The sequence below is a fragment of the Peromyscus leucopus genome, chromosome 23 (assembly GCF_004664715.2).
Source record: "Peromyscus leucopus breed LL Stock chromosome 23, UCI_PerLeu_2.1, whole genome shotgun sequence".
NCBI lineage: Eukaryota > Metazoa > Chordata > Mammalia > Rodentia > Cricetidae > Peromyscus > Peromyscus leucopus.
In genome coordinates, this window is record NC_051082.1 from 39,971,586 (window position 1) to 39,985,913 (window position 14,328).

At 57.1% G+C, this 14,328-nt stretch overlaps 1 protein-coding gene across 2 annotated transcripts in view; it reads left to right on the top strand.

Moving 5' to 3' along the window:
• The window catches only part of Ttyh3 (tweety family member 3), a 28,456-nt gene extending 14,968 nt beyond the window's left edge, over positions 1–13,488 (top strand). The window contains exons 6-15 of one of the 2 annotated variants that reach the window (XM_028887381.2): positions 12–84; positions 336–411; positions 1,479–1,534; positions 2,182–2,274; positions 3,997–4,089; positions 4,273–4,409; positions 7,095–7,268; positions 7,896–7,971; positions 8,945–9,045; positions 10,541–10,626. In XM_028887381.2, the coding sequence (XP_028743214.1) occupies positions 12–84; positions 336–411; positions 1,479–1,534; positions 2,182–2,274; positions 3,997–4,089; positions 4,273–4,409; positions 7,095–7,268; positions 7,896–7,971; positions 8,945–9,025 (859 nt within the window). In that variant the 3' untranslated portion in view covers positions 9,026–9,045; positions 10,541–10,626. Of the gene's footprint in view, positions 1–11; positions 85–335; positions 412–1,478; positions 1,535–2,181; positions 2,275–3,996; positions 4,090–4,272; positions 4,410–7,094; positions 7,269–7,895; positions 7,972–8,944; positions 9,046–10,540 lie in introns of both variants that reach the window. The other variant, XM_028887382.2, reaches the window with a different exon arrangement.
• The last annotated feature ends 840 nt before the right edge of the window (positions 13,489–14,328 follow it).

Consider the following 14,328-nt stretch of genomic DNA (forward strand, 5'->3'; position numbering starts at 1 on the left):
TTTGCCCCAAGGGTCTGCTTGCTGGGTGTCTTGGCCCTGGTCATCAGCTGGGGTGCATTGGGCTTGGAGCTGGCCGTGTCTGTGGTGAGTGCCGGGGGCACCGAGGATCCCCATCTGACGGGCTTTGGTTGGGAGGAGAAAGCTTCACTTCGGCCCCATCTCGTCTTGCCCTGGATCACACAGATCCATGCTCCCCGTATTCCACTCTGCTTCCCTGAACTAAGGGCAGCCCCTGGGGGGTGAGGGCCAAAGTCTCCCTGAGAACTCTGGGTGGTCATGGCTTGCTTCTGAGTCCCAGCTTGGTCACCTGCCCTTTCTTGCCTCACCCATTTCAGGGCTCCAGCGACTTCTGCGTGGACCCTGACACCTTTGTGACCAAGATGGTGGAAGAGCACTCAGTACTGGGTGGGGGTGAGTCCGGGCCACGTGTGCGACTCGAATGACCTAGGGCAGCAAGGTGGACAAGGCTCGGGCCTCCCTGCCCTTACAAGCCTCTGACCTCAGGGAGGCATGGTGCAGACCAGGAAGCTGGTGTCCCTGGCTGCTTCCCAGGGGAGAGCCAGGGGAGAGACACCTGCACAGGAGCCGCGTCTCTAATGGGTGCCCAAGGCAGAAGCCCCAGCTGGGTTTGTGAGGCAGCTAACTGGGAACAGAGGGCGGGGAGCCAGGAGGCTGGGCCGCAGTGGGGAGCGTGGGCTTTCCGGTAGTGGAGAAGAGAGTCCCAAGACATGGGGTAAGCGTTTCCTGGGCTTGGGCACGGCACACACCGGGAATCCTTGTACTCGGGAGGCTGGAGTAGTAGGAGCTTGAGTTCCAGGCCAACCTGGGTGAAACTGTCTCAAAACTATAAACAAAAGCTTCCCGAGGCTGCTGGCTGACACGAAGGGCGAAAGAAGAAGGAAGCTGTGGAGAGCCACAGGCCCCAGACAGCGGAGGCAATGGAGGCTTGAGCAGGTGGAAGTGGGCGGGGATGTTCCCTCAAGGTGGGACCAGCAGGACTTCCTGACATGCTGGATACAGGATGAAAAAGAGGAGCCGTGTCCCTGGTCCTACAGCCCCTGTACTCCCAGACACCAAAGGGGACACAGAACCCAAGGCTGAGTGTGGGTGCTGGCATAGAGACCCCACTCTACCCACTGTCCCTGCTCCAGAGCAGGAAGACCCACCCCTGAGTGTCCTGCGACACTTCTGGGGCCCCGCTGTGAGGACAGGATCTTGGCTCAGCCACAGTCTCCCTGGAGGTTACTGTTCAGTCTCACACACATGCACAAACCAACATGCACGTGTGTGTGAATGCATATACATGCAAATATGTGCAAGCACATGGATACAACATGCATGCATTGTTTGCAAGCATTGGTGCGTGTAGATACCCAGACACAGCAGCAGGCAGGCGCTCTTGAGGACAGTGTGAATGCATGTACCTGCATGCAGACACAGACAGGACCTGCCCTCAGCCCCCTTCCTTCTTTTCACAGACATTTTGCAATACTACTTGGCTTGCTCGCCCCGTGCCACCAACCCCTTCCAGCAGGTGAGAGCCAGGCTGGTTCTGGGTGGCCAATGCCAGGGACACAGGGTGCGGGAAGAGGCTGAAAGGGCCATGGGCTTAGCCTGCAAGCCCAAATATCTGAAGCCGCTGGTCCCTTAGGCTCTGTGCAAACGCAGCTCAGAGGATGCTGATCTGTTGCCCCATCCTTGTGGTGGCCTATTTAATGTGGGTCCTTGGGATGCCTTTCGTTCTCTCAGCAGCCCTGCAGGACAGAGGCTAACTGACTGGCAAATGTGAACAGGTATGGGAGGAGCCCTGGGGACACCTCTGTAAAATGCCACCTGTTCAGGGGTCCCAGTGGTGGCATTTGAAGTTTGGCAACCTCCGCTAGCCATACCCTGTACCCACTACTCGTTACACCCGTCAGGTGAGAGCATCCTTTGCATCCTGATGGCACATCTCCATTGAGGATGCTTTACTTTGCTCTCTGGAATGGGTGCAGGATTTTGGTACCACCTCAGGAGTGTGTATCGTCCCCTGTGTGGGCACCTTCATGGGTGTTCTGTAGCCTACAGGGTGGAGTCAGGCGTAACTGGCCCACTTGGGGCCTTGCAGGCTGCCTGTGTTGGGAGGGCTGGGGTGGGAGAGCAGTTGGCAGCTGCTGGATTCTATACTTCTCTGTGGAGCAGAAACTGTCGGGCAGCCACAAGGCTCTGGTGGAAATGCAGGATGTCGTGGCCGAGCTGCTGAGGAGTGTCCCGAGGGAGCACCCAGCCACCAAGGTGAGGGGCTGTGGGCGAGGGCGGACCTGACTGATGGAAACCTGAGGGTCTTGATTGTTCCCCTTCTTCTCCCAGAGTCTTCTCGCATCCCTCCCTTCACTCCCCACGCCTTTCCCTGGGCATTTTTCTCAGGTTTATAAACTATTTGGCTCAGCATGTAAAGGTCTCTACCGCCAATCCTGACAACCTGAGTTCAATCCCTGAGACCCACATGGTGGGAGGAAGGAATTGACTCTGACAAGTAGTCCTCTGACCTCTGTGTGCTCACTGTGGCATGTTTACACACACACACACACACACACACACACACACACACACACACACACACACCACACCACACACACCACACCACGCACACCAAGCAAAATGTTTTTGTTCTTAATACTAAAAAGTAATACAAGAATACAAGCTTGGCATAGTGACATGCCTGTAATCGTAGGACTCAAGAGGCTGAGGCAAGATCTTGAATTCTAGGCTAACCTGGGCTACATGGCCAAATCCTGTCTCAAAAATGCAAGGCCTGGCTGGGTATGGTGGTATCTGACTCTCAACACTAGGGAAGTAGAGGCTGGAGGATCAGGAGTTCAGGGTCATCCTCAGCTACATAGGGAGTGAGAGTCCAGCCTGGGCTACAATGAGGCTGTGCATCTCTAGATTAAGGCCCAAGGGCTGGCTTAGTGGTCAAGTACTTGTCAGGCACATGCAAGGCCCTGAACTCCATCCCTGCACTGCAAAAAGAAATGAAAAAAGAAAAGGTCTGTCTCCACACTGTGACTTTCTAGCGAGGACCTCGGGTTGGGCCTACAGCCCACGATTTGGGGACACAGCTCGACCCTAGGTAACGTTTTCCTGATACAGAGCCCCAGATCACAGGTGATCCTTGCATAGTGTTTTACAGCCAGGTGAGGGGACACCTTCCTTTAGTCCCAGCATTCAAAAGGCAGGATCGGGTGGGTGTTTGCAAATTCAAGGATAGCCAGGGCTGCTTGGTGAGACCCTGTCTTTAAAAAAAAAAAAAAAAAAGGCACTTGCTCTACAGCAATTCTCCTGGAGTGCTGGGTTTGCAGGCGTGCCTACCATAACCAGCCGAAAATTTGTAAAATGTATGTTTAATTTCATTTTATGTGCATGGGTGTTTTGCCTGCATGTGTATGTCTGGTACTTGTGCAGGCCAGAGTAGGGCATCAGATTCCTTTGGAACTAGAGTCACAGACAGTAGTGAGCCACTGTGTAGGTGTTGAAAATCCAACCTGGGTCCAAAGAGCAGCCAGTGCTCTTAAGTGCTGACCCATTCCTTCTGCCCCCTAAAATACGGTTTTTAAGAGCGGAACAAGACCGAGTCAGTGACACATAGTGAGTCAGTTTCTTCCATGACAGTGAAGGAAATCTAGCCAGGTGTGGTAGTGTGCACTTCAGCCCTGAAGAGGCTGAGGCAGGAGGATTTTGAGTTTGAAGCCAGCTTACAGCACCTAGCAAGACTTTTGACAACAAAATTAATTTAAATTAAATCTATCTTAGTAGCGACCACACTGGACAGATATCTGTGGGTTCTCTGGTCCCTGTGTTTCCTTTTTTTCTGAAGACCCTCATGGCTGCATGGAGACGGGGTTCAGGGGGTGCTCTCTGTGACTAGTTGTGATACAGAAGGAAACTGGGGTCTGTGGCTCATTTGGGTCTTCCCAGTCATGCTGACATCAAGTGGTATGTGACTCTCCACCCCAGGATCCCTTGCTCCGAGTCCAGGAGGTGCTAAACGGCACAGAGGTGAATCTCCAGCACCTCACCGCCCTGGTGGACTGCCGCAGCTTGCACCTGGTGAGGCCACTGGGCAGCTGGGTTCGGGGCAGAGGGGAGCTACCAGGAAGAGATTCATGGTCCCTGGGTCGATGGCGGGTCTTCTGTGGCTGCCTCATGAGGGACCGTCCTGTGCAGCCTGGCAAGTTGATCTCACTGCTTCTCTCCCTGTCCTTGGTTTTGTGTCCCATTCTTCCCGCTTAGGACTACGTGCAGGCGCTGACCGGCTTCTGCTACGATGGTGTCGAGGGCCTCATCTACCTGGCGCTCTTTTCCTTCGTCACAGCCCTCATGTTCAGCTCCATCGTCTGTAGTGTTCCACATACCTGGCAACAGAAGAGGTAAGGCTCTCCCCGGGGTCCCGGAGCTTGACCCATCTGGACACTCGGGTCCTGTCTCCAGAGGTGAGAGGCATACACTTCCTCACCTCTTAACGCTTTCCAGGCCTCTGAAGCATGGTGGGGCTGCCTGTTGTTATGTGAGCCTGTGGTGATGACGGTGACAGAGTCCTGTCCAGTGCAGGCAAGGGGCAGAGCCAGGCTCTCCTGCCCCCTTGTGTTGACTTTATGCCCTACGCCCTGATGACTGCGTCAGGATGTGTCTTCTGTGGTCCCAGGGACAGATGTGCACAGCTGTGGGTGATGAAGCCTCGGCTTCTGTAGGAGGAAGCTCAGGTGGCCACATCCTGCTGGGGACCCTGATGGGGCCCTTATATCCTTATCTTTGAAGCCAGATGTCCTCATGGCTCCTGCCTCAGTCTCCTCAGGCTAGAACTAGATTGAGGAGACATGCAGAGTCAGGCTTCTTCCGCTTGACTGATCTCTTAGCTCTTCATCACCTCCTTCCGCTGGGACCGTGATGCTGTTTGTGGTCCAGCTAAGATGGCAAGAATGGCAGCTCCGGTTTGTCCCCGTGCCCTGTTATTCTGCTCCTTTCCCTCTGAGTGAGATGGAGATAGTGATGATAAGACGGGCGATGATGGCTGGGTGAAGCGGCGCACACCTTTAATCCCAGCCCTTGGGAGGCAAAGACAGGTGGATCTCTGTGAGTTCGAGGCCAGCCTGGTCTACATAGAGAGTTAGTTCCAGGAAAGCCAGGACTACAAAGAGAGACTTTGCCTCAAAACAAACAAACAAAAAGAGGGTGGTGATGGTGTTGAGGGTGGATGATTGGCGGTGGTGATGATAATGGCTGGGCACCGTGGTGATAGAGATCATGACGGCAGTGATGCCGCTGCTCGTGATAAAGAGGGTGGTGATGGAGATGGTGATCATGGCGGTAAGGATTCTGAAGATGGTGGCGGGAATGGTGGTCATGGGGGCAGTTGTGACGGTGGTGCTGGTCACGGTGTTGATAACAGTTGATGGTGGTGGAGATGATTATAATGGTGACGACAGTGATGGTGATTTCGGTGGGAATGGTGGTGATGATAGTGGGAATGATTGGTGGTGGTGATGGTCGACGTCCTGGTGGCGATGGCGGTAGGATAACGGTGACAATGGTGATTCTGGTGTTGATGGAGATGTGGGGACAAAGGTAGAAGTCACGGTGACCGTGAAGATAGTGGTGGTTGTGATCATGGTGGTGGTGGTGACTCTAACACAGTGACGGTGGCGGTCGTGAGCGACGGTGGTGACGGTAGTTGATAGTGATGGTCATGACATCAGTGGTGATGGTCGTGGTGACGGCCATGGTGACAAACACGGGAACTGTAGGATCGGAGCTTCAAGCCCTGCAGCTTCATGTTTGTGTCCGGGTCCTGACTGCCCGCCGTGTGACTGAACAGGTCACCACATTGCGCTTGTCATAAAAGCGAGCTGTGAGAGGACACACGTTGTGGAGCCGCAGTGACAGATCAGGTGAACAGTGCACACCGCTCTTCCATAGGACCCGGGTTTAGTTCCCAGCACACGTGCTGGGCAGCTAACCGTTGTCTGAACTCCAGCTCCAGGGCACCAGTGCCCTCTTCTGGTCTCCACGGGCACCTGCACTCACACGCACAAACCCCTGCCCACATAAGTATACGCAATTAAACATAAAAATTGGGGCTGGAGAGATGGCCCAGCAGTTAAGAGCACTGGCTGCTCTTCCAGAGGACCTTGGGCAATTCCCAGCATCCACATGGTGGCTCACAACTGTCTGTAACTCCAGTTCCAGGGGACCTGACACCCTCACACAGACATACATGTAGGCCAAACACCAATGCACATAGAATAAATAAATAATTTTTTTAGGAAAGCTAGGCATGGTGGTGCATGCCTTTAATCCCAGTATTCGGGAGGCAGAGGCAGATGGATCTCTGTGAGTTAGAGGCCAGCCTGGTCTACAGAGTGAGTTTCAGGACAGCTAGGGATACACAGAAAAGCCCTGTCTCGAAGAAACAAAAAATAAAAAATAATTCATTCTCTCTTCTTCTTCTCCTTCTCCTTCTCCTTCTCCTTCTCCTCCTCCTCCTCCTCCTCCTCCTCTCCTCTTCTTTTCTCTCTCTCTCTCTCTCTCTCTCTCTCTCTCTCTCTCTCTCTCTCTCTCTCTCTCTCCTTTCGGTTTTTCAAGTACACACCACCATGCCCAGTTAATCATTCTCATTTTAAAGGACACATACCGGGGGCCAGGTGAGAGCTTGTGTGTGAGGGTCCTGCTGAGGCTCGGCTATGCTCACACCAGAAGCTCCCTCAGTCCCACCTCTGAGTGCTGCCCACCCAGCCAGTGGCCTAGCCTTGTATTCGCTGTGGAATAGGAAAGCACAGGGCTGCCACAGAACAAGAGGTCTGGCCCCCAGCCAGTAACAGGGACTAGAGGCTGGGAAGCCAGAGGGGAGCGGGCCAGGTTACCTCAGGCCACCCAGAGTTGAGAACAAGCCCCACAAAGGCAAGAGAGCACCCCCTAGCCCAGGGGAAGATGCGTCTCAGAGGGCACAGCTGACCAGCCCATAGCCCTGACACACACACACACACACACACACACACACACACACGTCAGCGCCCCAGACTAAGGATGCTGAGCCTCTGCGCTGTCCCTCCCTGCAGAGGCCCGGATGAGGACGGAGAAGAGGAGACTGCTCCAGGGCCACGGCAGGCACACGACAGCCTTTACCGAGTGCACATGCCCAGTCTGTACAGCTGTGGTAGCAGCTACGGCAGCGAGGCCAGCATCCCAGCCGCCGCCCACACCGTCAGCAATGCCCCGGTCACTGAGTACATGTGAGTTGTGGATGCTGGGGACAGGCAGAGCCAGGGCTGTACACAGGCAGCTGTGGGGCCTGCAGACGGTCGGGCTGTCTGTCATGGGGGATGGGGAGGGAGCGTACAGGGCCTGTACATCTGCAGGGGGGTGCTGGGGGGGGGAGGGCACGCTCATCAAGGCTGAGCAGCCAGGGCCCCAGGTGGAATGGCCTGGCACTAAGTGTCCCCTGTGACCAGGTGAACCCCGTCAAGGGCCCTGGGGTGGCCACATGGCCAGGTGGAGGGGGTGTGCCTCTGTGGTAGCAGTCCCGGTGGGAAGTGGACTGTGTCGGCCGGGAGGCCGGTATGCATTGAGGGCTGTCCTGAGCTTGATGCTGTAAAGTTAGCACTGGCAGAGCTGGCCAGGCATGGAACCTGTCTGGCTCTAAAGTGGTCACACCTGTAATCCCATCACTCACTTGGTAGAGGCAGGAGGATCAGGGGTTCAAGATTATCCTTGGCTACATAGCAAGTTCGAGACCGGCCTGGGCTACATGAGACCCTATCTAAAACAAAATAAAACAACAAGAAGAAGGGCCTTTTCCCCGAGAGTAAGGACCACATGGCCCATGACCATTCACATGCTCTCTCTCCCCTTCCACTCAGGAGCCAGAATGCCAATTTCCAGAACCCCCGCTGTGAGAACACCCCCCTCATTGGGCGCGAGTCCCCACCGCCCTCAGTAAGTCTCAGGGCAGGAGGGTGGGTGGGGAAACTCTCCGGCTTGAGGGCTTTGCCAATCTGCCGCCATGGTACCCTGGTGTTGACTCACGGGCTGCCTGGGCTCTTGAGGATGCTGTGGGCCTGTAATACCAGGGCCTAAATTAGTGGGGCTGGGGGGCTCCTCCAGCTCTTGCCACCCTTGAGAAACCTGGGGGTCAGCATGGGCAGTCTTGGGGTCCTGCTGCCTAGCAGGTCAGCCCTTGGTTCTTTCTGGAGATGAGCAGGTGGCCAGCAGGGCCCCAGGACCCTCTTCCCAGCTTCCCCTTGGGCTTCCCAAAGCCATGGCTAGGCTGCTCCATCCTTAGAGCCTTGATCCTTCCCTCTCCCTCCCTCCCTCCCTCCATCTCCTCCATCCTTGCCTGCCTCCCTCCCTCATCCCTCCTCCCTCCCTCCCTCCCTCCCACCCTCCCTCCATCCTTGCCTGCCTTCCCTCCCTGCATCCCTCCCTCCATCCCTTCCTCCTCCTCTTTCCTCCCTTCTCTTTCCTTCTTTCTATTTTCTCTTCCCTCCCTCCCTCCCCCCCCCCCTCTTTCTTTTCCCTAAACATCCATCAATGTCTCAGCCCCAGGCTGTTCTCGCCCAGGCCTGATGTCCCTTCCAAGCCCCAGAAGTGAGACGTAGACAAAAGATTCAGGGTGGATTTGGTGCCAAACAGAAGGTGCTGCTGGGAAGGTGGCGGCCCTGAGGCTTCCCTGAGGGCTGGGCTGTGAGGACAGATCTAAGAGACTGAAGGCCGCCTTGTCTTAGGAACACCTGCAGTGTCGGCCCCACCACCCCAGTGTCCCCTAGCACAGGGCTGGGCCGGGGTGTCACACTCAACTGCCCTCACCCTTGGCCCTCTTGCGGTCCACTTGGGGCCGGCCACGCCTGGCGTTGAGGACACCCCTCTCTCTCTCTCTCTCCTGCACCCCTCCCACCCTGGGCCCTCCTAGCGCTACCTGGCTGCCCTGGACTCTGGCAGCCATGCAGGCTGGCAATTTAAACCCATGGACAGCGCCCGAACACTGTGGTAGCTGTACCCTCAGAGTGACAGGTACTGACCCGCCCAGCCCCCCGTCCCGCACGGCTGCCCGCCTGTACCTCCATGCCTTGCACCCTCTGCTCACCACTGTCCTCCATCCACTGTCGGGAGGCCGGAGGCCCCTGAAGTGGTCCTGAGCCCAGTGGGGTCACAGTGAACCGCCGTTCCAGGCTTGATCTCATCAGTGCAGGCGGCCCCGCCCATCTTATCACTCCCACCCAGACCCTATATGCATCTGACCTTGGATGCAGAGCTGGGTCCCTGGGTATGTGGTCCTGCATGTTGGCCATGCACACAGGTACACACAGGTGTGCTCATACGGGTGTGAACCTCTGCCCCCTGTCCCAATGCCTGCTTGGGCTCCTCCAGGCCTCTGGGCTGCCATCTTCTGTCCCATCCCACCAGTTGTCCCATCCCATCCCTTGTCACCGCTGCATGTCCATGGAATGACATGGCTCTGGGCCCCTGCTCCTCTCACCCCTGCTCCATGGCCGCTGCTTGCGACCTTAACCTAGAATGTTCGAGGAAAGCACTCAGGACCCCAGGAGCATTGTCCCTCTCATCTGGGGACTGTGAGGCCAGCCTGTGCTCCTTAGGGTGGGTGGGGGTCAGCCTGCCCGGCCTTCTGAGCAGTGGTGACCTTTGTCCCTGCCACAGGCATGCAGACTCTGCACACTGCCTGGCATTGGCACACACACACACACTCACACACACACACACACACGCACGCACGCACGCACGCACGCACGCACGCACGCACGCACGCACACACGCGCACAGGCACTACCCAAACCTTCACACCTGTGGTACGCTAGGGTGGCCAAGACGTGCAGGCCATCTGCAGAACCAGCCATTCACCTCCATCTCAAGTCACACATTCTGGAGGAATTTAGTTTCCCCTTCCGAGGGGTGGGGCGGAGTCACTCTAGCCTGAAGCACCCCCCTTTCCTGGGGAGATGGAGTTGAATGGCTGGAGAAGAGGTTGAAGCCTCTCTCCAGTGGACTCGCCAGCTGTAGCCCGCGGCCTAGCTTCATGTGGACCTGCCCGGGGCGGCCTTGTCTTGACCCAGGGTGGAGCCCTGAAGCAGAGGTGTAGAGAGGGGGTCTGTGTGGCCTTCAGGTTCCTGACGTGTGTGAGGATGCAGTTAGGGCCTCTGAGGTGGCAGTGTCACCCGGGGCTCTGAACGTGGCTCAGACAGTAGGGGACCAAGCGTACTTGATTGGGAAGGGGGGCTTGCTCTGTGGCCCAGCCTGGGTTGTGGAGGCTACCCTCCAGACTCAGTGGATCACCGCTTCCCTCGTCTGTGCCCAGTCCTCGGTCCTGGCGGCCGCCAGCTCTTACTCTGCCAGCCACGCACTGCACCGCTGTACTCTGCCCCCCCCCCCACGAGGGTCGGCTGTGGCTCACCCTACCAGGGACCACATCGAAGAAGCTACTGGCTGCTCAGCCCTGCGCAGGAGCCCAGCTGACCCTGCCCCTCCCTCCCTCCCTCCCTCTCTCCTCCAGTACACCTCCAGCATGAGAGCCAAATACCTCGCCACAAGCCAGCCTCGCCCCGACTCCAGCGGCAGCGGGCACTAGACTGCACACCGGCCAGCCATCTGCCCCCACGTGCCAATTGCCCCACCCCTCCTATGCCAGCACTGCTGCTTCCACCCTGCCGGACCCTCTGCAAGCCACACCGGGCCAGCCCTAGGCTCGTCTGAAGCCCCCCCACTGCACCCACCCTGCAGGAGGCATGTAGGTGCCCAGCATGAGCTCTGGGCCAGCCTGGGAAGTGAGACTTCTGGGCACTCACCTGGACAGACGCTGCCACCAGCAACCCGACCCTGCCTGCCTCCATCTCCCCCGTCCCTCTGTCCTCTTGGGCTCTCTGAGCCCTGCTCTGTGCCAGGTGCTTCCGCCCCCACGTTCCTTCTCCAGGTGGCCCTCCATGCTGTCCCTTCCCTCCAGCCGCACCGAACCTTTCTGGTATTGTCCTGGTCCCTGACCCTTCTGAGGATCCTTTCTCCGTTCGTAGGCAGTGGAAGCCCCTGTGCCTGGTGCCCACCTGCTGGCGCCCACCTGCTGGTGCCCACCTGCTCATCACTGAGTGGCCCCTTCACACCCTCTTGTCTTTGCCACATCCAGCGCCTGCCTCCCTTTATCCACCCAGCTTCCTTGGCCCTTTCCTGTCAGTTCTGAGCTGCCTCCAGGGTGGGGCTCTTCCTGCACCTCCGACCCACATGATTCTCTCCCTCAGCACCCCGCCAGCCCTCCCCGGACAGCAGGTGCCACACAGAGCCAGGTCACTCCCTGGCCTCTCAGTGCTGGCCGCCTTCTTGGTGCCAAACCCTCTTTCCCATTCGTCCTGAAGAGTGGCAGCTTCGTCCCCATTCGGTTTTGCACTGACCACATCTGTCATCTCCGGGGCAGTCTGGGACATAGGCGAAGAGGACACTGCCCACCTCCCTTCCTTCTCAGTTTCATTCTTGCCCAGGACAAAAGCGGCAGCACCCTCTGGAGCCCTGGGGGCTGGACCTGAGATGGCTGCGAATGTGCCCCCAGCCTCAGAATGCCGCTGTTGGGACTAACCACTAACCTCAGATGCCACGGGCACTCCTGGCTGCCCCTGAGCCAGCAAGCATGACCCTAAGTCTAGCCTGGAGCCAGGGCTAGAGTGGTCATTTCTTTGTGGGGTGCTGCCAGGGAGGGGCCAGACCCACAGGCAACTCAAAGGGCCTAGAGACCCCTCCCTAGGCAGGTGCTGCCCCAGGAGGAGCATGTCTGGGGGACTGTGGGCTGTAGTCCACGGCCTCAGTCCCTACCCCGGAACACGGCTCTCCTAAGGTGCTTTTGGCTTTAGTGTGTGATGTTTGCTGTGCTTCCTGCTGTGAGGGGCCGAATCAGCTCCCCAATCAGGACCTGGAGCCTCTACCCTGGCCCAGCCAGCCAGTGTGAGCTCTGGCCTGTGGGATGGGCAGCTACAGGGCCGTGGAGCAGCTTGTGCAGGTAGCCAAGACTGGGGCCCTGTGGTGGGAGGTGGTTTACAGACCTGTGGCCCTCCTAGAGCAACCTGGCAGCTACAGATCCCAGAACCCCGGGCTTCAGCTCTCCCCAGAGGGGAGAGGTTCCACATTCCCTTCCTTCTCAACCACCCCTTTCTTTGTGCTGGTGTCTGGGACCAAAAGGAGTCGGCTGAGGACTCACTGCGCCTAGGGGTCCAAGTCTGGGCGTCTGTAGCTCCTGGGCATGACAGAACCTCAGTGGAGGGGGCCCTGCCTTTGCCTCCAACTGGTCTGGCGCCGGGAACCTACAGGGCCGTGGAGGCCCAACCGCAGCCACCCTGCCCACTATGGGTGTGTTCCTGGCCTCGGGTTCAGAGGGAGGCATAGGGCACCCCTGCCTGGGTGCCTGGGTGTGCCCTGGGGCCTCTCAGAAGCACAAATGCTGCCCCCGGCCGTGAGCTGGCCACAAGGTGAATGTATATAGCATGAGAGGCGGGCACTGCCCGGATGTGGCTGTGAACCTGTGCTGTCTTGGGCGTCCTGAGCGTCGTGTGCGTGCGTGCCCCCATCTGTGACTTTCCACTCACCGAGGCTGAAGAAAGGAAACAAGGGGAAGTAAAAAGGGGGTTCCTACCCTCACCTCTGCGGAGGAGACGGCTCCTGCCACTGTGGTGTTTTTGTTTTGTTTTGTTTTCTGGTTTTTGGGATGCCACTTGTCTCCTCAATCTCAGTAGTCCCTACACCTCTCCACGGGGGGTGGGCAGCTCAGTGCCAGCTGCCTGTGATTGGTCCCCACTCCCTCTTATCCCAGGGGACCCTACACCTCTGATAGGGAACAAGGAAGGCTGAGCCACCAAGCCAAACCCAGGTCCCTAGCCAAACCCTGAGGGGGATCTGCCTGGGACGCCATTGCTGGTGGGATGGTGGCCACCATCCCCCACAGACACACTCTGGCTTATGTAAGACAGAGCTGAAGTCGCAGATCCTGGCCTGGAACATCCTCCAAACCCTCCCCCCAGTGCCCACCCGCCCACCCTGTCTCACTATGCAATTCCTGGCCCCTGCCCCAATGCCTGTCCTACCCAGAAGGGGGTTAGCTCCTGGGTCAAAGGTGACCAGAGTCTCCTGTTTGTAATCATGATGATGGTGTACCGTGCCCTTCCTCATATATATGGTTTTGTGAGATTTGCCTCCCAGTTACCGTCCCCCTGCCTGCATCTGCCCCCAGTGGACAATGTCATCGGATTGAGCCAGCCCCAAGTTCCCCTCCAGCCTCTGTAGGGCCATGGCTGTGTGTTACTGTTGCTGTGTTTTCGTTTTTTTTAAACTGGGTTTGGGGTTCGATTTTTATTTCTTTGGGGAACTTTATTTTTCTTGGCAAATAACTAAAGTTCTTGTCCATGTGATTTCTGTGATCTCTATTCAGCTTGGGTTTCATGTTTTAAAATAAACAATTTTAAAAAAACAGGTCTGTCTTTCCTGAACTGCTCTGGAGGATCCAGAGCCATAGGCTGTCCACAGGGTGGTTGTCTGCAGCCCATGCTAGGGACACACAGGGCTCCTGAGTGAGGTCTGTGGGGAACCGTATTCAGTATGGTGAGGACTTCACCGGTAGGGGCAGGGCCTCATTGGCTGGGAGGAAGCCATAGAGAGTGGCACTATCTAGCATTCATTTTAACTGAATTGCTCTAGCTGCTGAATCAGGAAGAGATGGAGACCAATCAGCTCTGTACTGGAGTGGGGCTCCATTGAGAAGCTGGGGGTGTGGCTCAGTGATAGAGCCCCTGCCTAGAATCCCCCAGTGAGGGGCCGGGGTGTGGCTCAGTGATAGAGCACCTGCCTAGAATCCCCCAGTGAGGGGCTGGGGTGTGGCTCAGTGGTAGATCACCTGCCTGGAATCCCCCAGTGAGGGGCTGGGGTATGGCTCAGTGGTAAAGCACCTGCCTAGAATCCCCCAGTGAGGTGGTTGTATGTGGAAACCTGGAACAAGATTCATGGAAAGCAAGGGCCTACAGGGGCCCTGGTTCCCCTCAGGAGCCATGATAGGTGTACTTTCCAGAAGTTCACAATAGTCTGTATCCAAAGTGCCCGGAGGTTCCAGTGGGACACATCTATGTTGGGGGCGGGGGTAGAGCAAGCAGTGACTCTGCTGCGAACTGATGCTGGCAGCTGCTGCGTGAGCCACACTCCAGAGCCAGCTCAAGAACAGCACATGCGCCTTGCCCCTGACTTCCTCATACTGCATCAGCCAGGCATTAGAAGGCTCGGAATGTGCTCTGTGGTTTGATTGTTCGCCTAGCATATGTG